Source organism: Alligator sinensis, unplaced genomic scaffold (genome assembly GCF_000455745.1).
Source record: "Alligator sinensis unplaced genomic scaffold, ASM45574v1 scaffold781_1, whole genome shotgun sequence".
Taxonomy (NCBI): domain Eukaryota; kingdom Metazoa; phylum Chordata; order Crocodylia; family Alligatoridae; genus Alligator; species Alligator sinensis.
The window spans coordinates 3031544-3054328 of record NW_005841845.1 but is presented as its reverse complement, the minus strand read 5'-3'; the positions used below and the strand labels follow the sequence as shown (position 1 = coordinate 3054328).

General features: G+C 48.2%; 1 protein-coding gene across 1 annotated transcript in view; it reads right to left on the bottom strand.

Annotated features, from left to right (window-relative positions):
* Positions 1 to 8022: 8022 nt before the first annotated feature.
* LOC102380057 (phosphatidylinositol 3-kinase regulatory subunit gamma) overlaps positions 8023 to 22785 on the bottom strand; it is a 93092-nt gene continuing 78329 nt past the window's right edge. The window contains exons 7-11 of the mRNA XM_025206538.1: positions 22048 to 22190; positions 18995 to 19171; positions 17970 to 18044; positions 17445 to 17615; positions 8023 to 15796 (exon numbers count right to left, since the gene is read on the bottom strand). Coding sequence (XP_025062323.1) covers positions 15595 to 15796; positions 17445 to 17615; positions 17970 to 18044; positions 18995 to 19171; positions 22048 to 22190 — 768 coding nt within the window. The 3' untranslated portion in view covers positions 8023 to 15594. The remainder of the gene's footprint in view (positions 15797 to 17444; positions 17616 to 17969; positions 18045 to 18994; positions 19172 to 22047; positions 22191 to 22785) is intronic.

Here is a 22785-nt window from a genome sequence, read left to right as displayed (position 1 = left end):
AGCGACAGTCTTCCCTCGCAACGTGCTCAAAACTTTCCGTCGGCCCCAGCGGAGCTTCGTGCCCGGACTGAAGGAGCACGGCCCGGGGCTGTGCCAGCGGGACGGAGACCGGGGGAGGCCACGGGCCGGAGGCTGCGTCTTTCTCCAAGATGACAGAAGGAATTGCAAAGAAAGAGCAGAGCCGAGGCCTAGAAAAAGTCCACCTTCCGGCAAGCTGCAGCTCTGTCGTTTCTCCAAGAGACGATGCCAGGCTTTGGATGAGCTGTTGGGAAACAGCCCGTGGAGCCGTCGAAGGTGGCTCTCCAGAGGCATCAGCTCCGTGTGCAGCGGTGAGCAAAGAAGCCGGCGCGACGTGCGGCTTCTTGAAACGGAGAACGTCATCGTGCCGTGACGCACATCTGCCGTGCGCCCACATCTGGAGTCCGGTGGGCAGCTCGAAAACGATGTCGCAGAGTTAGAAAAGTCTCGGGAAAGAGGAGCCGAGATAATTGGGGGATGGCACAGTCGTCAGACCAGGAGCGACAAAAAGGGCTGGAAAGGAGGGGGCTGAGACAGGTCTATAAAACCACGGCGGGCGCGGGGCTGCTGCTCACCAAGTCCCGGGGCGCTGGCACGAGGGGGCGTCACTGAAATTAGCAGGAGATGGGTTTAAAAGCTACAAGAGAAGGTTATTTTTTTACACGGTGCATTGTTAACTCGGGGAACTCCTCGCTGCAGGAGATAGCACGGCCGGGTTCACAAAGGAGCTAGACGGGGACATATCTGACAACGCCAGACCAGTGACGGGGGAGGCTGGGGAGGGTGCGACGCTAGGATTCAATGCTCTCCCTCTCTGGCACCCCCCCCTGCCGCTGTTGGAGACGGGGTGCTGGGCCACTGCGGCAGGAGGCAGGGATGGGTCTGTCGGGGCCTGGAGGGAGACGAGGCAGGGCGGGCGTCTCCTTCCCCGCGGGTCCCCGTGCGCCTGGCTGGCTCCGCGCGCCCACGCAGCTGCCGGCAGATGCCGTCACCGCACTGAGTCACCCTCCGCCGCCCCCCCGGAGACTCATCCTGCTGTAATTGCTCCCCTCGCCGTTCGCTCGTGCGCCGGGGGGCCTGCCCGTGCCAACTGGTGGCGATGGGACACGGGAGGCTGCACGCACAATAGGCCAGGAACCGCCAGCCTCTTCCCTAGCTGGACCGGGCAAACTCCTGCCTGGGTCCTGGATGTGAAACGCTGGCTTTGCCCCCATGCATTTCCAGGCACGTGCACCGCAGAAACACCGGAGCCCGTGTCCTTTCCACCACGATGGGGGCACAACAGTCCTGCCTGGGACTGTTTGGTGGGGAGCTTTGGGGATGGGGGGTGGGCATCATCTCCTTCCACCGCTCACCAAATTATTGTTATTAATGACCTTCCAACCAGGAAATCCCCCCCCCCAAATCCTCACACAAGGAAAGATTGGTCTCAGAAAGGCAAGCATGGACCCAAACGTCTCATTTCTTAACTCAAAACGTTGAAGGGAGGGCGGGGGGCGGTGGCGGGATGGTGGGGTGGAGGAATATTTGCTTGTGCTGGTTGAAAAGAAACCGAACCAAAAACGCCACTGTGTTTTTTTGGCCAGGAGCTAAAGCAAACATGAGGCCTGGTTGGATGTCGCCCGGTTTGACGAGGAACCTGAATCACCCGTGAGCTCTGCCAAGGAAAAAGCGTGCAGGGGATGAGCGCTGCGGGGGACCGGCCCCGGGGAGGGGAGCCCCGGCCGCTGCGTCATGCAACGGGGATCAACGTTGGGGCTGTTCTCAGTGGTGGGAGATGGCAGGACAAGGAGCCATGGGCTCCAGTTGTAGCAAGGGAGGATTAGATTAGATATTAGGAAAAACTTTCTCACTGGTAGTAAAACGCAAGTTACCTAGGGAGGTGCTGGACTCTCCATCCTTGAAGGTTTTGAAGACCCGAGTAGACAAAGCCTTGTCTGGGATGATGCAGTTGGGGCTGGTCCTGCTTGGAGCAGGGGTTGGACCAGATGTGACTCTTAAGCTCCTTTCAACCCTCATTTTCTGTGATTTTACGTCATGTAAGATGCGGCATTAACCTGATGCAGCCATGGCCACGTCCCCCCCGCTGTGTAAGGAGGCCGGATGCCGGTGTAGTTAGAGGTGCACAAAGCACCTTGTGTGAAAAAGCATTGCCATAAAATCTTCCAGCCATGATCTCCCCCCTTTCTGCTATGTGTCAGGGGGTTTTCTGGGTGCTGGCTGCAGCCCAGACTGGGGATGGGACTGGGCTGGATCAACCCCGCAGGGTCCTGGCTGGAGGGTCTTGCCCCCGCGCTCAGGCTCAGCCTGACGCCAGATTTGGGGTCAGGAAGGAATGATGCTCCGTGGTCAGCCTGGGGGGGTTTGCCTTCCTCTGTAGCAGGGGCACGGCCTCAGCCCCGGCTCTCCGGAGCATCTACTCACAATCTTTTACAGCAGCAGGATGTTGGCCGCGGCCCCCCTGCTTCCCCTGGGGCAGGTTCGGGTGCGACACCAGGGCCGACGGTCGTTTTGCTAAGAGGTCAGACGATGGACTTATCTGGGCTGGTTTGCACAGGGCTGATCCTGCCTCAGGCAGGGGTTGGACTGGATATGACCCCCTGCAAGCTCCATTGCTTAGGATTTCTATGCTTTCTATGACCCCTGCCCTCCCTCCTATACCCACCCCCAGGCAAGGTTTGTCCTGACCCTACAGCAAAGACACAGGCCCGTAAACGAGTCCTGCTCCCCCAACGAGACCCGCTGGGCTTTGCCCTGTCTCTGCGAAGCCCCCGAGCACGGCAGGGCGCGCGTTCCCATGCAGCTTGTGCAGATGCTTGGATGTTTCCTCTCTCTTGTCCCTGATATTTTCTTAACGAAGCCCCCAGCTGCAGCAGCCCCGCGCGGTATCAGCCAATTAGCGACTGGCAGATTTCCTGTTCTTCTGGCTCATTACATGGCAGGAGGCAGCTGGCAGCGTCATCCCAAAGGCCTGCCAAAGGCCTTGGGATTTTCCATCCTCCCATTGCCCCCGGGCGCCAGGGGCCGCCTCCCTGTCGGTGGCTGCGCTGGGTCCCAGCCCTCCCAGGGTGGGTTGCAATGGTGGTGTTCGGTCACCCCGTTGCTTGCCTCCCTTCCTGACAATGTAGAAATGCAGGGACTGCCGGGGGGTCACGTCCAGCCCCCTGCTCCGGGCAGCATCAGCCCAACCCCTTGGCTGGCAGACACCCTCGACCGGTGCCTCTACTTCCCCTTTGCTCTTCAGCCCCGGCACGGCTCGCTCCGGCTCCCCGTGTCTGCCCGTGTCTCCTCCCATTGTCTGTGGCCTGGGACGGCCCGCGCTACGCTGTGCTGCACAGACCGGCCCCCATGGAGCAGTGCATCTCATGCCCTCAGCTGTGATCGAGGCCGCGCGCGCTCGCTGCACGTGGGAACGGCCTGTCCCGAAGGGCCATAGCAGTGTGAGGGTCCTGCGGCGCCAGGAGCGATGCACCCAGCGCGCCGGTGCTGAAGGCAGGAGTCAGCTCGGAGCTGCTTGCGGCTGGCAGCCCTTTGGGAGGGTCATTTTGCCCCCCCCCCCCACAACCCCTGCAGCTCACACCTGGGCCCGGGTTGCTTTCTCCGCTGCAAGGGAGGGAGAAGACTCTCATGGGTGGGTGCTGGGCCGCTGGATGCGAGAGACGTGTTATTTCCAGAGGCAGTGCAGCGGGGCTGGGTCCAGCTGCGGTGGCTTTGGCCAGGGCTGCTGGCTCCAGCGGCTGTCGCAGCCTCCCCCTGCCGTGACACAGCCCAGGGTGACGGCTTTGGGATGTGGGGTTTTTTCCTGCTGTTTTGGAAGGAATGAGGTCACCTGCCAGGCCTGGCAGCCTCGGGCAAAAGGTCCTGCCCGCGCTGTGTGGAGGGTCCCATCTCCCTGCTGCCTCGCAGCTCTGCCCAGGGAACTGAACGGGCTCGTTCGGCCTCTGGCGTGGGCACTACAGGCCACGTTGAACCCATGTAGGCAATGGGAGCGAAGGTGGAAGCCCCGTGCTTCTATGCATGCGTGTCCCTGTTGCCTGCTCTTGCAAGCCTGCCTCCTTAACGCCAAGCTGAGCTGCTCCGTTGGGGCGCAGGGCTCCTCGGCAAGCTCAGCGACCCCCCGTCTACGCAGGGTGGTTTGTCCAGCCAGCCTGAACGCCTCCAAGCTCCGACAATGCAGCTGCGTCTGGGGTGAGAAAGGCAGCTGCAGAACGGCACGGGGCTAGGACAGTGGGGGAGGATCCCGAGATCACAGGAAAGCAGGGCTGGAGGGGGTCTCAGGAGGTCGCATCTAGTCCAGCCCCTGCTCAAGGCAGGATCAGCCCTGACTAACCCATCCCAGCCACGTGTCCATCCAGCCTGCTCTTGAACACGTCCCAGGATGGAGACGCCCCCACCTCTCTAGGTGCCTATTTCAGTGCGTGACCCTCCCTCCGAGCCAGACAGTTCTTCCTCAGCTGCAGCCTCAGTTTCCCCTGCTGCAGCTTGAGGCCATTGCTCCCAGTCCTGTCCCCTACAGCCATAGGGAAAAGCCCATCTCCATCCTCTCATTGCCCTGAAGGGGTTTGCAGACCATTAGCAAATCTCCCCTTTTCTCCAGACGCTCCTCCTCCGTCCCGTCTCCCAGGGCCCTCAACATGTTTGTTGCTCCGCGCTGGACTCTTTCCAAACTGCCACGTCGGACCCACCATGCAATTTGGGCAAAGCACAGGTACCCGGCTGGGGGGTGGTGGTGGGGGCATAGGGCAGGACCTGGACTCTGTGCCAGGGACACCAGTGACATGCAAAGTGGTGCACGGGTGTCTGGCTTGCCTTGGCAGTGTTTGGCCTAGGGCTTTCCTTGCTGTGAATGATGCAGGTGGGTCGCTAGGGGGTGGCTCTGGCCTTTGCCGGGAACCCGTCCCCAGGCTGTGCTAGGACAGCAGGGTTTCCAGCCCATCCCAGCTGGCCGGCCCGTGGGCTTCAGCGCTGGTAGGCAGGAGCCTGAGGCAGCACCGGGGCTTTGGTCTGTGTCAGTGGTTTCTCTCCCCGGTCCTGTCTCCCTGCTGTGAGCCTGCGCTGCCTGCTCCTGGGCCTGGGCACCAGGGTTGCTCTGCTATCAGCGCTCACCCCAGCACTGTTGGCTCTGCGCGTCCAGTTAATTCAGCATCTAGCACAGTTTGGATGTGCCCCATGGGCACGGGGCTGCGTGGGCTGGGAGGGCTATGGCTGGGGCCCGGGAAGCATCTGGGGGCCTCCCTTTCTTTTGAACCTCTCCCCTGGTTTGTGGGGCAGAGACCACGCTGCCTGATGAACAGCTCAGGGAGTTCCTGGCACGGGCGCCCAGGGGCAGGCTGAATGCTGCAGGGAGGAGAAGGCCTCTCTCCCTTCGGATGCTGGGAGCAGGGGCTGGATTAGGCGACCTCTGCTTTTCTTAGGATACTTGGCTGTGCAGAACAGCAGGCCCGAGCCCAGGAAGGGCCAACGCTGCTCTTGGCACGGGCCAATGCCCCCGGGCTGTAAGCCCTGCTGCTCGGGGCTGCACGAGCGGGACAAGCTTGCAACGTGGGGGATATAGCCCAGGTTCAGAGCAGGGCGGATCATGCCAGTGCAGCCCTAGGCCTGGGCAGTGTAACCAGCATGCCCTCAAGCCGGTGCTGAATGAGGCATGGGGGGCAATACCATGCCCTGGTGCCCATCTCCCCCCTGATGGTGCATGGTCTCGGAAAGGGGAAAACAGCCCCCTGCCCCAGAAGTCCCCCAGCCTGGGAGCTCAGGTGTGTTGGACAAAGGGGGCAGAGCTGCTGGGCTGGGCAACCAGCGGTCCCGAGCTTTCCCTGCAGCAGGGCACGGCTGTGACCAGAGAGTGGCCCTGGGGCTTGGGACAACAGCCAGGCACCTGGGTGATCCAGGCCAGTGCCCCGACGTGGGGGCAGGGGAGGAGGGTATGGTGGCAGTGCATGGGCACTTCTTTGGGGTGCAGTGAACTGAGGGCGGGGCGGGGTCTATGCTGCACAAGGAAGTGAGGGGAAAGGGCCCCGCGAGGCGCAGGGAAAGGGGGTAAAGAAGCCAGCCTGAGCATCCTCTTGCAGGGGCTCCCTTAGCGCGCTGGGTCCTGCCATGCACGCCCCCAGCACCTTTCACACAGGGGCCTTGACCACAGGCACACGATTAGGCCCGAGTCTGTGCCCCCGTTACCATTTCCCCACTTCCCAGCCGGGGCTGCGTTTTCCTGGAGCGTTCAGTCAAGACAGCGCACGCCGCAGCATCGAGAAAATAGGTTTTTAATTCAGCAAGACAGACAGGTATTCTGGAGTCACGGAGCAATGCTGTACATGGATCTGCCTCCGCGGGCCGGAAGCCAAAACACAGCCAATACAAGCGACCGAAAGCCTGGATGCACTGTACCTCAGAACAATACTGCAGCATGATGCCGACAAGCCAAAAAGAAGAGACCAGGAGAGAGAAATGCCGGGCATACTTGTCAACAGGTGTATTCGATCTCACGCTCTCCTCCCACCAGCCGAGCGGGGGCTGATCCCCATTACGCTGCTGCAGGCCGCTCTCCGTTACACCAGCGCAAAGGGAAGCAGGTTCCAGCAGCTCTGTAAATCCCATGTGTTTACTTGGGAAGAATCTGCCTGTTCTTTTGCCCCACCTCCCTGGGTACCTTTGGCAAAGATGCCGATTAAGCCTTCCAAACCCCTTCCCCAAAGAGAAACGGACCAGTTACTACTTCTCATCTGTCCTTTCAAAATGCTTGGCCCCCCACACGTGGGGTTCTCGAGGCCCCGTGCATAAGACGGGGGGTAATCTACAGCCAAGTGGAAGCATCTCCAAAACAACGAAGATGAGCAGTAAAGTGTGTGCCCCGGAGCTTGTGGCGCTGGCAGCAACGAGTCCGCGCAGTGGGGCGATGGCTGCAGCCTGATGGCAGAGGGAAGCAGTCCAACTGGTGCCAGGAGACTCACTGTGACAATATCCGTTACCCCCCAAGACCCGATTCTCCTGCCTGCTCTTCATTGTGGTAGGAGCAAACTCCCTGCATTTCGCTTACACCTATGAAAACCAGGAGTGCAGGTCATTATGGTGAGCAGAACTGGGGCGAGACCCTAGGGAGCAAGGGACTTGGAACTACTGCTTTATAACCATTGGCGTCTCTTGTACCCAGGGGGCGCATCTACACATTCATTAACACGCCTTAGTACTTCATTAAGCAAGTACTACAGTAAATGGGCAGTAACTAACTAAATCTGCACTAGTTACTGTGCAGTAGTGGCAGCAGTTTTGTGATGTGTACTGTGCGTTAGCCTAATAACCCTGTGCCGCACCGTTTTTAACTGCTACACTACTGCACTTATTAGGCTAATGCGCAGTAAGTGTCTCGTGCAGACGTGCCCAGTGTGACATGCTCCAGACTTTCTCTCTCAAAGCCGACATCAGATCGCTGGACTTGGTTTCCTTCACAGTTAGTGAAAATGCTTTGGCCACCCCTGGCTCCAAGCACTCAGTAAAGTAACCGTAACTGGAGACAGGAATGGTTAAAACTCGCTGTGACTCATTTCACCTGCATAGTGCTCTGGATGCGTTCTTACCTCTGATCTAAATACCTGAAATGGTTTTATTAAATAAAAAAGAAGGGAATTGCTCATTACCTTTGGTTACCTTTGGTCTCCAGAACACCTTCACACTGCTCTGGCAACGTGGAATTGTTCCAAGGTTTCGACAGAACTGGAGATCCAGCTTGAGAACGTGCCAACGTCTGTGGAGGTTTGCGCGGGGGCCTCTTGCCCAGCCAGGCCTCGCCAGTCCTGTCCTAGGTGCAGGCATGAAGCTCGTGGAAGAGCGAGGGACCGAGTCCCAGTGGAAAATATAATTGCTTGTGCTTCTGGAGACCTAATGCTACTTTGGCAACAAGTAAAAAAAAATCCAGGAGACCTCTAGTCTTGAACTGAGCCTTAAAAATAAATTCCCTTTCATTGCCTCAGCCAGGAGAGACAAACAGAGCTAACACCACAACATACCAACTAGGCTGTATTTCTGAATTTATTAGAAACAGCTGTCAGTACATCCTTCTAAAACAGTTACATGTCAATGTGCTTTATTGCAATTTTTTATTGCATTTTTTTTGATCTAGAGCAAGTAGGCCCAGGATGTTTAGTGTCTGGGATTTAAAAGCCCAACCATCTACTAAAAAAATACAGCAAAATCGTAACACATCTGGTGACAAGTACAGCGTTGCATTACTGATCTAGAAACTACAGTATGACTTGTCTGAAAACACTAACATACAACTGGTTTCTTTATGAAGCAGTTTGTTTCTTTTTAAAAGTTAAACTACATGAATTCCTTTAATTTTTTTTGACTACACCGTAAACGACAGAAGAACAGGTTTTACACAAATAACAACAAGAGTACCAAAGTTACATGCTGGAATTCATATGGAAAAAACCCAACGGCTTCTTGAGAAGCAGGTTCTAAACAGATACAGTATCCCTTAAAGAAAAAAAAAAAGCAACATGACTGCAAAGGGCGTCAAGGAGTGCGCTGTCATCTCAGCCCTCCGTACAAGTCCAAACATCCACCCATCCCTTCGACTGGCCCACACGCGTACACAGAGTCCATTCACGACGCGATGCACACACTTCCCATCCTTTGCACATTAGCTCTAGACAGGATTTTCATTAGGTTCACTTAAAACGTGCAAATATTACCGCATCTCGAAGGAAAACGGGATTATTTTTCTTTTTTAAAAAACCCTTTGCTTTGAACAAACGTCGATGCGTCATCCCAGAGTAAAGAATTATCAACAGAACCAGTCCAACGAAAGAAATCATAACCTAGAATCTCAAAAAGCATTAATCAAGATGGTCGTGATAAACCCAACTTTGTCTAACTTTATGTGTAAAACGTGCAAATAGTGAACTTTGTTTCACTTAAGGGACAATGCCACTTATGGCTAATGCATATCCATGTGTAAGTGAAGATATTTTACATAAATCTATATACATACAGTACACACACACGCGCACACACACACAGATATGATGCAGACCATTACAATCCCACGGTGCTGTAAACTGCCAGATATACAAAATCAAGAGGTTTAATCAAAGGGATCCTCACTTGATGTACAAGTCACTCACCCCCCCAAAATTCAACACTTGGCTGCACATGAATGAACTGTCCCAGGGCTAAGCTTGCTGCTGGCATGAAGGGGTTTGCAGCTCCACTGAAGTTAACAGACTTAAGCCAGGGACAAATTTGGCCCTGGGACAGTGCCATGTCATGTTTGCCTTTTGACGCCACCATTTTTCTAAAGGACTGAGCCCACTGTATGACCACTGCAGAACTCAGCAAGCCCGTGGTTAATACCGGAGGTGCTGAGTGTGTAGGGGGAAAAGAAAAGTGTTACTCTCAGTTGTTAAAGCTCATATACTGAAAGCAACACGAATTAGTAGAGTCGGAACAACAAAGCAAAATAAATGAAATGACTTCAAATGAAAGCCGCTTTTGTCTAATACTGATGATCGGGAGAAGCTGCTGATTGGCTGAGCTGCCTCCTTTTGTTTGCTGTAGTGTTCCAAGCACGTAAAGGTGAATTTTAATCCAGGTATATCTGCATTAGCCATAAAATGGGGGTGGGTTATCTGCCACAAGTGATCAAAAAAGGGAGATCTGCATTACACATACGGAGCCAGCCCGAAGACTCGCGTTTTAAGCACTGCCCTCTTCTAGAAGAATTTGCAATCTATAAACCTCCCGCTAGAACAAAGGGGAGGGACTCTGAAGGGGGCTCAGGGATTTCCCCCTTCCGTGGAAACAGTTCCTGCCCACAGAATGTCAGTCACCCAAGTTTGAGAGACTTTTCTACACCGCTGTCGAAACACGCTCCCGACGCACACAAACAGGACTGGTTACTATGTGGGCCGGTAGCTTAGTTCACTCCTCCTGCCTGCACAAGCTGGGCCAAAGGAAACAAGCGGGTCAGCAATCCGAGTTTCCTTCAAATACGAAAAGATCTCTATAAAAATAGCTGAATTAAGTCCCCGAGGACTTCCAGCAGGATTCTGATTGTTCTCTCTCTCTACAAACATGCACATTGATTTAAAAAAAAAAAAAAGGTATAGCCAGTTATTCTAATGCTGCCTAGGCGAATATCGAGAACAGGTCCACTTTGCAATCAGATTTTCCCTTTGTGAAGATGGATGGGAGTCCTGTTCAAGAGAACTGTCTGCTCCCTGATCAAGCTACAATCAGAAGATGCTAAACCTGGATTTTCAAACTTATTTTCTCGCTTGCATAAGCCTTTGTAAATGTTACTTAATTTTACCATTCAGAGTAAATATTGGCACAAATCTTTGTTCTTCAGGAATATATTGTGGCTTTGCTGTTCACAAAGCAGACATTAGTGATTTAAATTACCAAAGACGGATGAAAACTAACAAAAGCAAGCAGGACTTTAGGACATAAAGGGCGCATCTACACGTGCACAGTTACTGCACAGTAACCTAAAGTTACTGCACAGTATGGGTGCATGTCTACACATGCATGCTCATACTGCGCAGTAACTATGGCAACTTACACCTAGTAGGTACTCTGCAGTAAGGTACATGTAGACACCTTACTGCACAGTAACCCTGTGTGTGGACTGACTTGGGGGTAACATTCAGTCCCAAGTCAGTCCACACAGCGTTACTGCACTGTAATGCCTGCACTTGTAGATGCTGGTGTAAAACCCACTTACTGCGCAGTAAACACACGTGTAGACACCCAATTTAAACAACACTCCAAACCCAAACTTACCAGAGTGCTTTGTTAAAACTGCATTTGGAACCTGTCTCGCAAACCTTACCTCCCACCTCAAAGTACCTGTTTTATATCTGCAAAATGCAGCGCGCGCACACACACACGACTTGCTCACATGGCAGAGTTTTATTCCCTGTTAGTGTAAAGAAGAAAAAAAAAATAAAACCTAGACAGACATTCACACAACAGAAAAGATTTTTCAAGTACCAAATAAGGGGCTTTTCCAAACTTGTCAAAGTGTGACACTCCGTTAGCAATTCTGCCATTTTAAAACAGCCATAGCCTTCAGTTATGGATGCGTTACCATCCACGTTTGCACAGTGAGCAAGTGTTAGGGCAACCAAGATCCCACCCCCCCTAGCTCTTAAAACAGCAAAGTGTCAACATTAATTTCCACAGTGCCCATTATGGCTACTCGGCCTGGACAAGGCTGAGATTTGCTTTGATTTCTGTTCTTTTGAAATGCAAGTACAAATTGGAATTTGGATTTCATAAAGCGGGCAGGCAGGATTCGCCTTTCACATGGAGTTTTCCACCAGAGGAATCTCTTGCTTACACTGGTGAACGTGAGGAAAAAACTGGGTCCATTGCATGTGGAATAGACTTTGCTCTTTTAGTCATATTTGGAAGGGTGTGCGCCTGTGCGCACACATATGAAAGGGGCATTGGATTTTGGTATGGAGAGGAGGGCTGTACTAGCTCAGAACTCAGACCGAGAGGTACAGAGCAGTTACCGCAACCTTACTTCCAAACATAGGATATTTTCAGACTATTTATCCTCTATTTAACTAAAAAATAAACCATCATGAAGCACTGATGCAGCAAGCCATCTCTCTGCAGTCATCAATCGCTCCTCCGTGCCCTTCATCGTACTTGCCTCTCAGTCTGCAACTGATCAGCTTGACACACACCCATAGGGGCTCATTAAAATTGTGACTGTTAAAAAGGTGTAACAGGAGATTTGGAAGTTTATAAACTTTAGCAACAGGTAATAATTCCTGGCTGATGTACTGTGCGTAATGGGCACAATGGGAACTGTGGAAGTAGATCTTGTTTCCCATTCATGAGAAAGCAAAATACTGAATCACCCCATGATCCCTGCAAATGTACTTCAAAACAGATAAGAAACTGTGCATATTTGAAAGTTTCAACATTATTTTCCCCATTTAACACTGTGCAAAAAAGGTTTATTCAAATCTACATACATTTAATACAATGTGGGTCAGTGAGATCGGTACTAGTCCAGATGCAGTCAGGAAAGAGATGGCTGCTCTAGTAAACTGAATGCACTGTCCCCTCCCCCCCCAATCTTCTGACCCTTGAAACCAGAACGTTTCAGCACTCTATGCATACACAGTATCACATGCTGTTGGTTTAGAAGAGTTTCCTTTATTTTATCTTCATATCATCTCTTATGCATTTGTTTTAGGCCTGCAAACAGCTGGTTTTAGTACTGGGGCCTAATCTTGCACCCGACAGGCCCAATTCAGTTTTCTAGGTCCTGGAATTAAAAATGGTGACTGGGAGCAGTGGCAATTTGTTGGCATAAAACCCACTCTGAATTAAAGAATCAGGCCAACCAAAATGAGTGGCAATGGGGACAAGCCCTGGAATGCATTATACCCACTACATATTTCAGTTGGCTTCGAGACCCATTTTTCTCTTGCCACAAGTGCAAAAATTGATGCAATAGTAGGTGTGCAATGGCATGCGAGTACAAAAGTGGGTCAACACACTAGCAGCTGTGTCTTATGTGCCTAAATCAAGTGCATAAAGACATACAGGCAAAACAGGACCTCTCAGGGATGGAAAGGGCAAGCAAGGAACTTCTAGGTATAATTTGAACGTGGTTCTAATCTGAAAGTTTGGGGAAAGTAATAGGAAATGCTTCTTGATGGCTTTTAGCTTTCTATTATGTATTGCTCACAGCAACGCAGCACCTGGGATTAGGGAAGAGGTCCGAAATAGAAGGGGGACAGGTTCTGAATTCAGCCACACCACTGTAAAGCCAAAGTAACATAGAAGCCAATGGAATTCTTCTGTATTTATGCTGGCATAACCGAACACAAGATCCAGTCCAAAACCTCACAAAACTGAAGGTCAACTAGGGACACTTCTGACACAGCTCCGTTTCTCCCCTGTACAGCTACCATTGGTGCTATAGGACTGCAAATCATGGTGTGGTTTAAAAAACCTGACCTTTCTCAGGTTAAAACAATATAACTGCTACAGTGCTCACAGTTCCTACAGCAAGATATTTAACAGTCAGGTTGCCCTTTCAGCCTAACTCCTTTCTCTTGGAAGTGAAAAAATCAGGGATTAACTTCCCATGGACTTCAATGGAGTCACCATTCTAAGCAAGAGAACTCTGACACAGAGGTAGATTTTTTCTAAGGCAAAGATAGCCATTAAGCGCCCAACAGCCACTGATTTTTCATTTGGAGTTAGACACCCAACTACAATGTATATATCTGACAAACCTTCCCTGTCATGAACTGGGATTGGAGTCAACATAGGAAGGCATGTTGGATGTAGAGATGAGTTGCCAGAGTAGAACATACAAATTACTCAAGAAATGCAGTTTCTTCTTAGAGAAGAATTTCTGTTCCTTATACTACAACTGGAGATGTGATTCTGGCTTTCCACTGAACGCAGCAGACACTTGCTCAGCAGCCACATGGATGCCAAATAGGAAGGAAACTCAGGTCTTGCATTTGTCTCACTCTTCTCACACAGCTTCTATATGCTTCAGTCTGTGGGGCTTTTTCAGCTGGACAATTCTTCATTTGAAGATCACATTCTAGCTGGTTAACCAGCACCTGGATGTACCCAGGGACATAAATAGTGCAAAATAAAGTGTTTCTTGGACTCGCCAAGCAACCTAGATTGCCCTTCCTGCTAGTGTTTCAGTGCTCAAGACTTGTCACTTCCCTGCTCAGGAATTATTAATTTCCTGCTTAATAATACTAACTTATAGTGCCTTCGACTGGTAATTTCACAATGTAAACATTAATTAAGCCTCCACAGGCGTGGCATTATTCCCCAGGGCTTATACGAAGTCTGGGCTCAAACGGGAAGCCAGTAACAAGATAAGAACAGACCAGGGAGTCCCAACTTGCAGCCTAGTGTTTGAACGATTAGACTGTCTCCCTTCCTGTAGAATGGGCACACTTCAGAAGGTACCACTATCATGGAAGGAAGCAAGATTAAATTCTGTTGCTACACACTGAGTAACTACTTTGCCAGCTCTGCCTTGATGCCAAACAAAGCCATTTCTGCCACACTTTACTTATTTTTTTCTGATTTAGAGACCTAGGAGGAACAAACAATCAATAGCCAAGGAAACAATTTATTTTCTTTTCAAGTGAAACTGTTCCTTGGATTTAACTCATTAGGAATTGTTACACCTGACAAGAAACACGGCCACTTAGTCCCATACTGCTACAGGTAAACCAGTGCTGGCAAGTGCCTAGAAGTCTGTTAGCAGTAGATCAATTTCCAGAACTGGCACCACTGCATGAGTTGGAGTTTTGTCAGCTGGGCAACATTAATTATGGCTACAAGAAGAGGAACTAAGTTCAGCATCTGTAACATCTTGCGTAACCTTGACTTCAGTGGAATGACAGACCAGAATCTGGTTTATGACTACCAATTCAAATGGGAACTCTAGTTATGAACAGAAGCAAGTCGGAGGACTATCACTCAGGTAATTATTTGGTATAACAAGCCATCCAGAAGCATTGCATTGCACCTTTTCTTTACACTTACATTTAAAATTTACAAGGGTTTCAAACAGAGTAGTTAAATGCTCAGCAACACAACTCAAAATAAGAGTGCCAGCTTCATTCTGGTTTACATTCTGAAGCATATTATCTTAAAAATTGGGAAGAAAAGAGTGCCAAGGGGGACGTGAGGAGAGGAAAGGGAAGGGGGAGCCATTACATCAAATCAGACAGATTAGTGTTTTCAAAACCACGCAAGAAGTTTTAGCTTTTCCTTTTATTTGTTTCAAGTTTTGGTGTAAAAAGTATGTGCGGATGCTAATGCAACCTTTCCCCAGAAGTGCTCAATCCAGCAACAAATAGTTTTGGTGGGTTCAATTTGGTTATAAATGTTTCCTTTAAGCGAAGACCTGTAGTGCCATTGAAACCAAAACTTTCTTACTGTTGGTAAAAAATAAAGTAACTTTTCTTTATAAGGATTTTCCCCCCCATTTAAATAAAAACCTGAAGCTTTCCATAATTCCTTTGGTCTTCTCTCACCAAATTCCATGCTACCTCAAGACAAGCCCTCTTTTGGACGTTCGGCTGAATCGCAGTGAAGCTGTTCATGTAGCAGAGAACATTGCTGTGGTAGAGTTTCCCCCTAGTTCCTTGGAGTTTAAGACTGAAAGACTGTACTGATGCCTCTACAGAGGCGCCCACATTATCTCTACAAGAACGAGAAAACAAAATTCCGATTAAGAGTTCTGCTGAAGGTGCCTGGCAAAAAAAAATCCTCTCCATAAAATGATGTTTTGCTTCCAGTTTCTTTTTTGTACGTGTTGAGTTTATTCCCCTCCCACAAAGGAAACAAAAAGGATCAGTGTAAAAGCACAGCTGAGCTTTAGGTAGCACCAGGACACCTACACCCAAGTTGTCGTCTTGTCGCTGCTAGGCCTCTTTGATTCACATTCACAGAATCACTTCTTGTGCAAAACAAGCAGTCTAAGGAGAAAGAATGCCCTCCAAGTTCTAATAAAAACTGTAGAAAAAAATCCAAGATAGACAACACTTTTCTCCTCCCCAGAATTTATCTGCAAAGGGAGGAGGGCATCTGTGCGTAGACAGGATAGGCAAGCCTGACATTTAAGGAATCATTGTGTTGGACGAGGGATGTCTGCTGGTAATGAAGGACTAATTCCTTAAGTGTGCTGTACAGGTTATATGGTTCTGCAAACCCATAACCCCTTGGAGTGCTGTAGATCACACAGTGTTTAACTTCTCCATCAGCTCTGCAAGGAAAGAAACATGACAGTTTAACAAGGAGGAACAAACCCGAGAGCGACACAAACTAAACATTAGGAGGTAACATGGCCAGCACGGATACTTTACAATCAAAACAAAGAAGCCTGGTAGAGAGGAGGAATGGGGCCACCACAAAGAGCCTGTGAAGGAGGGATGCTTCCAGAGATGGTGGCTAGGCATTCTTACCATGTGCCACAATGGAAAGAAACTAGTCATGGGACAGCTCCTTCCTGCTATCCCAGTGTCCACTGTTTGGTCCTGCAGCTAAAAAAGGGTCAGCATTCACTGGCTGCTGGCTTTCAGCAAGTTAGACTAGAACTTCACTTACTATTCCCAGTGTCCTTTCCCTAGAGATTAGTGGAATGGTTCTCAAAAACCAACTATATAATCCTCTCTTTTGTAATTCAAACACTAGACATGTGACAGTCATCTTTTCTAGATAGCTCCCATCCCTCTAGGGACATTTAGCCTGCCCTAGCTCTAGAAGCCTCCAAAAAGAAAGCTTGCCGTAGAGCTGTACTTCAGAAGCCACAAAACAGAAATGACTGACAATGTGCAGATGCTGAGGTCTGGGTATGTTCATGAATAAAAGGATTCCTCAATAGTGATCATCTACAGTATTTCTAAAGGAGCCTCCATAGCACACAGGCATAATTTGACTCGTTACTTAAGAAAGGAAGGGAGGGGGGAAAAAAAAAAAAGACAAAGGAAAACTATAAAGAAGCAGGAAACAGTGTTATGGGCTTGAGGAAAGCCTCACAACATGAAAGCAACTCCTGTTGCTGTAAACCGTAAGACGCTTATTCAAGCAACAATTCAGTTCGATGAGCCCAGTGAACTAAGCCAACAGGATCTCCTGGGCAGTGGTTTGTTAAATGAGGTTTTCAGGGGTTTCCATCAAGTGCACTGTGGGTGGGCAGCAGAACTAGGGAGTAAGTACTCCTGGGACTTTCACATGACAAGGGCTCCTGCTGCACCAGGTCTTGATGTTCCAAGACCACCCAACCCCCCCACTCCTGAAGTGTCAGTTAAAACAGACTAAAGTTGTGCTAATCTTACATTAAAACGAGTGAGAAGAGTCAAACCCAGAATAAACATGAATGCCCAGAACACCCATTTCTCACAAACGATGTTTTCCTTAAAGTGCCACCATGAATTTAAACATAGTAGAAGTGTGGATTTGGAGTTTGACATGTCTGCAGGTCTCAAAACAGTATCAGAGCATTTCAGCTCAGCTTCTGCTAGCCTCCTTCTTTGGAAAAGCATGGGAAAAATTTAGCCCCTGTTGCCCTCCTTAAAGGATATATTATTATGGAGCTTCAAAATGCAATGCTGCAAGACTGCAGCTTGGTAATTTTATGACTGAAATTACAGACCCACAGGGTTGGAAGAGACCTCAAGGGTTACCTACTTCAAGTCTGAAGGTGGTAAGAACCATAATAATACCTGTGGTTCCAAATCAAATGGCTCTAAAGGACTGCCATTTTAGCTAGCCTCACCCTCTACATACTACACTCATTTGAGCACATTAAGGTCTACAGTGACTTGTTTTCCCTAACAAGCGTAAATGGAAGATACCCAAGACAGACAGTCAAGAAGTTCCTGAGGAAATCAGATCACAAAGAACAGACTTACACCACAGAACAAGCGTAACATCCTTTCTTGCTACTTTCTCGAATTAAAAACGATCCGTCAGGTTTCCCACAGAGCAAGTCTTCTGCCTGGATACGGTTGAGATCCCCAACAAACCAAGTTTTCTCATCGTAGTGTGGCAGATTTTCATCTTCTTCATTCACGAAGTATGTACTAGAGAAGATGGAACTTGTTAGCTCAACCACACATTTACTGTAGGACTCAGTCATAAGGAGGAGGATTTACTCTTGCATAAAAAAGGTACAACACAACTGGGAAGAGGCTGCTCAAATTGGGAGGTCAGCCTGCTGTGTTTCCTTGGCACCAACTAAGACTCCTTATTCCCAGAGATACTTGCATGCACATCAGCTCAGCATGGAGCTGTTGGCTCAAATGAGACAAAGCTTCCAATGGAGAAAGAATGACAATCCTTTATAGAGAAATAGGCATTTCACATTAGTGAGTGCCTCAACTGGAAGACTGAGCTCTGCCACTTATCAGCAAGACTAAACATACAAGGGCACTTACTCATCAATATTTTCATTCTTGATTCCCAGCCAGTCATTTATTCGCTTCTGCCTCACTCCTTTGTGATTGAGCCATCTGCCAGAAGAGAAGAGAGGGCATTAATCTCTTTCCTAGTTGTTGGTTACTGACCAAACAGGACCAAGGGAAGCTCAGACACAGAACCCAGGAAGAATGTACCTACAGTCATAAGTAACCCACCATGGGAAAGCAAAAGCAGGCTCAGAACATGCAAGACTCATCCTCTGACACTCTCGGGGACACCTTCACAGGGTTGGGGGAGGGGTGTGCAGAGGAACAACAGAAAAACTAAGATGCCCTTTTCACTGGAAGGGATGGTACGAAAGAGCAGGAGCAAAAAAAGGACAGCCTGTAAACACTAGAAGTTACTAGTAGAAGGAATGGGCCAAGCCTCCTGGTGATGGCAGCCTGCTTCCCTCCCCCCGAAAAAACATCTTGTCACTATAGACGTCTTCCCACCTTCCCCTGAAGGCATCTGGGCACTGAGGAGTGTGGTGCGCCTTTTTCAAATACCGGCCAGGTTCATAAAACTACATGCTACAGTGCACCATCTCTTCAGACCCGTGAATTCCTAATCCTATTGGCAGGGGGTGGGGTGGGGGAGAAAGGAGGGGAGAGTGAGCATGATACCCTCAAGAGCTTTGCTTGCTGCTCTCCCCAGCTTCTGCTCATGTTTAGTAAAAGGTGAATGCTGGATGACAGCATCCATCATCCTTTTTGCTTCAGCTCACAAGAATCATATACACATGTTGTGAATCCTGGCCTACAGCAGATATGGTTTGACAGCCAACTGCTGCAGTAATTAAGACACGATGTTATTACAGGAGCAATGGAAAGGATAACCCAGTCACTCTGCACTTTGGGTCTAGTGTATTAAATGCCAACAATTCTGATCATAAAAGAAACCACGCTCATGTTACCATCATGAGCACAGAAAACGATGAAGACTGCATTAGCTAGGTTCATCACTGGCATTGCTTTGAGTGACGCGTGCTATGCTTACTTACACAAGGTACTGATCTCTGATCTTGCGCAGCTGGATGAGATCAGGTTTGATACTGTTCATTTTCTTATCAATTTCCCTGTTGTCCAGAGCTTGTTTCTTCAAATCCTGCTCCAAACGCATTTTACTATCGTGGATCTCACCCAGGCGTGATTTTAATTTCTCATAATTCATCATGATTCTAGAAGGAAGTTTGTAATGTTTAAGCAGCAGAGAAATAGGACAATTCTAGTCCAGAGGGTCTAGCCTTGAGAATGGCTTGTGCCTTTATACACAGAAAACCCCCCAAACCCCCACCAGAATAAGATATAGAAGTGAGAGCTTTATCTCCCCTTAAACATCAGTTTAAATTATTACTATGGTAAAGCTCTAGATTAAGTGCAGCTCTATCCAAAAAGTGACCAACTGGTGTGTCCCTTTCCTACCCTTGGTCTGCTCCTTGTGTAATAACATTCAGATCCTTTTTTAATGCGTCTTCATTTTTAACAGGTATTTTTAGGAGCATGCAATGGCTCGATTCCTCCTCCTCTGCTCTCAGATTCACTTACTAGGTTCTAGTCAGTTATGTAACACCAGTACAGGTGTCTGACAGCAGGGTTTGCCCTGCAGACTTTCAATACTGGTGATTATGTGCAAACTAGAAAGAACACAGCTTGACTCTCAGATTGCCAGGCCTGCAAGCTAATGTTGGGAGAGGGACCCCCCCCCCCAAAAGACACCCCTCAACATTCTTTCACTTTATCTGTACAAATAATGGCACAATCGACATAGGTTCAGAGTGAAGCATGGAAGCATTGTGGTACTTTTTCAGACTAGAATCAATTGTTAATGACTTGACTGCCATTTTTATGAAACCCCATCAGCTTAGCCACCATATTTACCCTTTTTACTATAGTTTCAGCTATTTGGCATTTTATTTGCAAATATCTCACTGGGAACATTTAAGACACTGGCAAAAGGCAACTGCTTATTCCAAGAAAAGAAAGCTTATTATCTACTCTGCACAAAATGTCTGGCAATATTTAATTACTGCGTAACCCCATACAAAAATGGGAGCTTAATTGCAAAACCTCTTTGTCTCAGAATCAGACTGTTTGGAAACAGATAGCGCCTCACTGCTGTGAAGTGCTGCCTGCATTTATGGCGCACTACAAGCATTTTCAATACAGAAGGGAGAGGCTGGTTTGCAGTAGGTAGCTGCCCAAATTATTACAGCAGCTTTAGATGACAACAATGGCGATTCTTTAAAGGATTATGTATTAAACAGGAAGGATTGCATTGCCTTATTGTGCTTGGTGCTGACACAGCTGAACAACAAGGGTGACACCTTCTTAGAGGATTTCACCCTAACCATTAATTTCTCTTACAGGTTTTTGTCAGATAACCAGTCTTGTAACACAAAAGCATTTTTAAGGGGGTGGTGGGAGTAGCTGGGTTTCAACATATCTTTAGAATCCATTCTAAATAATATTTTGATGCAATTCCCACTGGATTTAAATGGCCTCTGGATTTTTATTAGAAGATCCACTGACAGGTACCAGCAATTAAGTATGGCCTACACTGAAAAGGGACTAAAAACTGCGACTGGAGGGGTTCCAGCTTTAAAGCATTTCTGGTTGCCATATCAAATGTGCTCAGATTACAGGCAAAGAGAGAGGGTCCTCCAACTGCATTTCATGCAAATTCACCTGGGGTCCAAGAGCTGGACTAGATGGCATTGTTTATTTTGAACACACCAGCGTTAAGGTGTGTGAGGTACAACCCAATTAGGCCTTCAGGCTGTAAAAAGATGTCATAATTGTCACAGCACTGGCTGTGCAGCAACATGTCCTGCATTGGAGAAGATGCCCGTCATACCCATTCACTGCCCCTTTAAAGCAGCTGGTAAGAGTGATCAAGAGCAGCCTGGTTCACCAGTCCCATGCCATAATTGCACTGTAAGTGTACAGATGCTCTCCACAATAAGGCAAAACAAAAGTGTTACTAGGTATAGTCATGCAAAGATTTCTGAGGATTTGTGGAGTGACAGTAGAAGAAAGTCATCATATGGGTGTGTTTGTCACAAAATGTTTTCTGTTGTGACAAGGATAACGCCTGTTTGTAGCCTCACTGACATGTCCCAGTTGAAGCCACTTCATCTATGTAACTGGAATTTGGTTAACAGTTCTGTTGCTGATGCTTGTGGAGGAATAGTTCTGTTCTTGTCCATGGATGAGATATAAAAGTCTTTCTGTACATTTTTTGAAGTTTCAGTATAGTATTATTTTAGTAAATATGACTATTAGACCCCCCCCCCCCCCCCCAGAAGAGGTCTACTGAGCCAGACGGGGCCATTTTTCAGGGTAGAATCACTTTTAACATCACACACTGAAGACTGCCTGCTACTGTCCCTATATACATCAACTGCTTCACAGAAATGCCTTACTGACTTCAATTAGAACTGTAGCTTAATGTGGACCTAAGATAACTTCTGTGATGTTTTTTCAGCTTCATAAAGTAAGAATTAAGAATAAGCCAGTTCAGTAATTAAGAAATAATCCAGAGCACTACTCTAGAATAATGGTTTCGGACTGAATTCTGCTGACTGACACTGTTAAGAGCTGCATGTGCAAGAGAACACAGCTGACAAGGGGATTTGATTTAAATCAGATGCGAGTCAAGATACACTTAAGTATTAGAACAAAAATGTCAGTTCAGTTTTTAGATCCTGTTTTAGCTATAAAGCAATTTTCCTTCTACCTTGACAATATTCTTTGAATTCAGAAAGACATGCTTATCCAAGCCTGACATCTTCCCGAGGAGAGCTCCAAGTTGTAAACAGCTTACTTCACAGAAGTTTAGAGGCAAGGGGTGGGGAGGGGGAAGTTAAATGCACTGAAATTCTTCTTTTTGAAATGCTTCAAGCAGGGATCAGAACCTCCCCTGAAAGTGCTGTACTTCTTTCCTTGTTTCAGATAGATCTTAGTAAAGGAATTTCTTGGGGGTGACAATGACGCATCTATTTCACATGGAAAAGCACACTTGCAGTTTACTTCCACAAGTAGTTTGAGAGCCTACCGTTCTATTTCTTTCTCATTCCCCTCTCTCCGAAATCGTTCAATATATTCTTTGCTATATCGCTCTTGTGTGTGACACTGTTCCTCAAATATTTTAATGGTTTCATTAAATGCTTCAATTGCAGTCCTCTTCATCTGAATTTCCTTCATGAAAAGAATTAAACACAAAAAGCATCCTTAGCCATTAGTTTCATGAACTAAATTACAGTGCGAAACTCAATTATGCTTCCCAAACTGAATTGAGATGAAGGGTTTTCAATACTCTGGTACAGTCAGAGTGTTTGATTAAGTTGGGTTTTTCTTTTGGGTGAAAACCTCACCAGTAGTCCCAAACCATTTCTCCTGCTAAAATGGGCTTTCTTGTACTTGTGATAAGGTTTCCTTCAATACAGAAACCCACCACAGATCTCTCAAGTCGAGTTTCAGGTCCTAGCTTATTATTTCCAGTAACACAATTAAGTCAATGAGACCTATTCCCCTCCTAACCCCAGCAAATCAGTCTGAACACCACAATCTTGCTACTGTAAAACAAAGCATTGATTTCTGACCTTAAACTGGACAGCAAGCTGCCCGAAACAGAACCTGAAAGGATGCCCTTTGATGGCTCCTCCTAGAAACGTTACGCTATAGCAATATCTATACTGCGAGTTCCCCCAAGCGCAATAGAGGCTCCCTCAAAAGACCCCTTCGTTATATGTAGGCTACCTCCAGAAGTGTGAGTTTTGTGCATGTCTGGGCT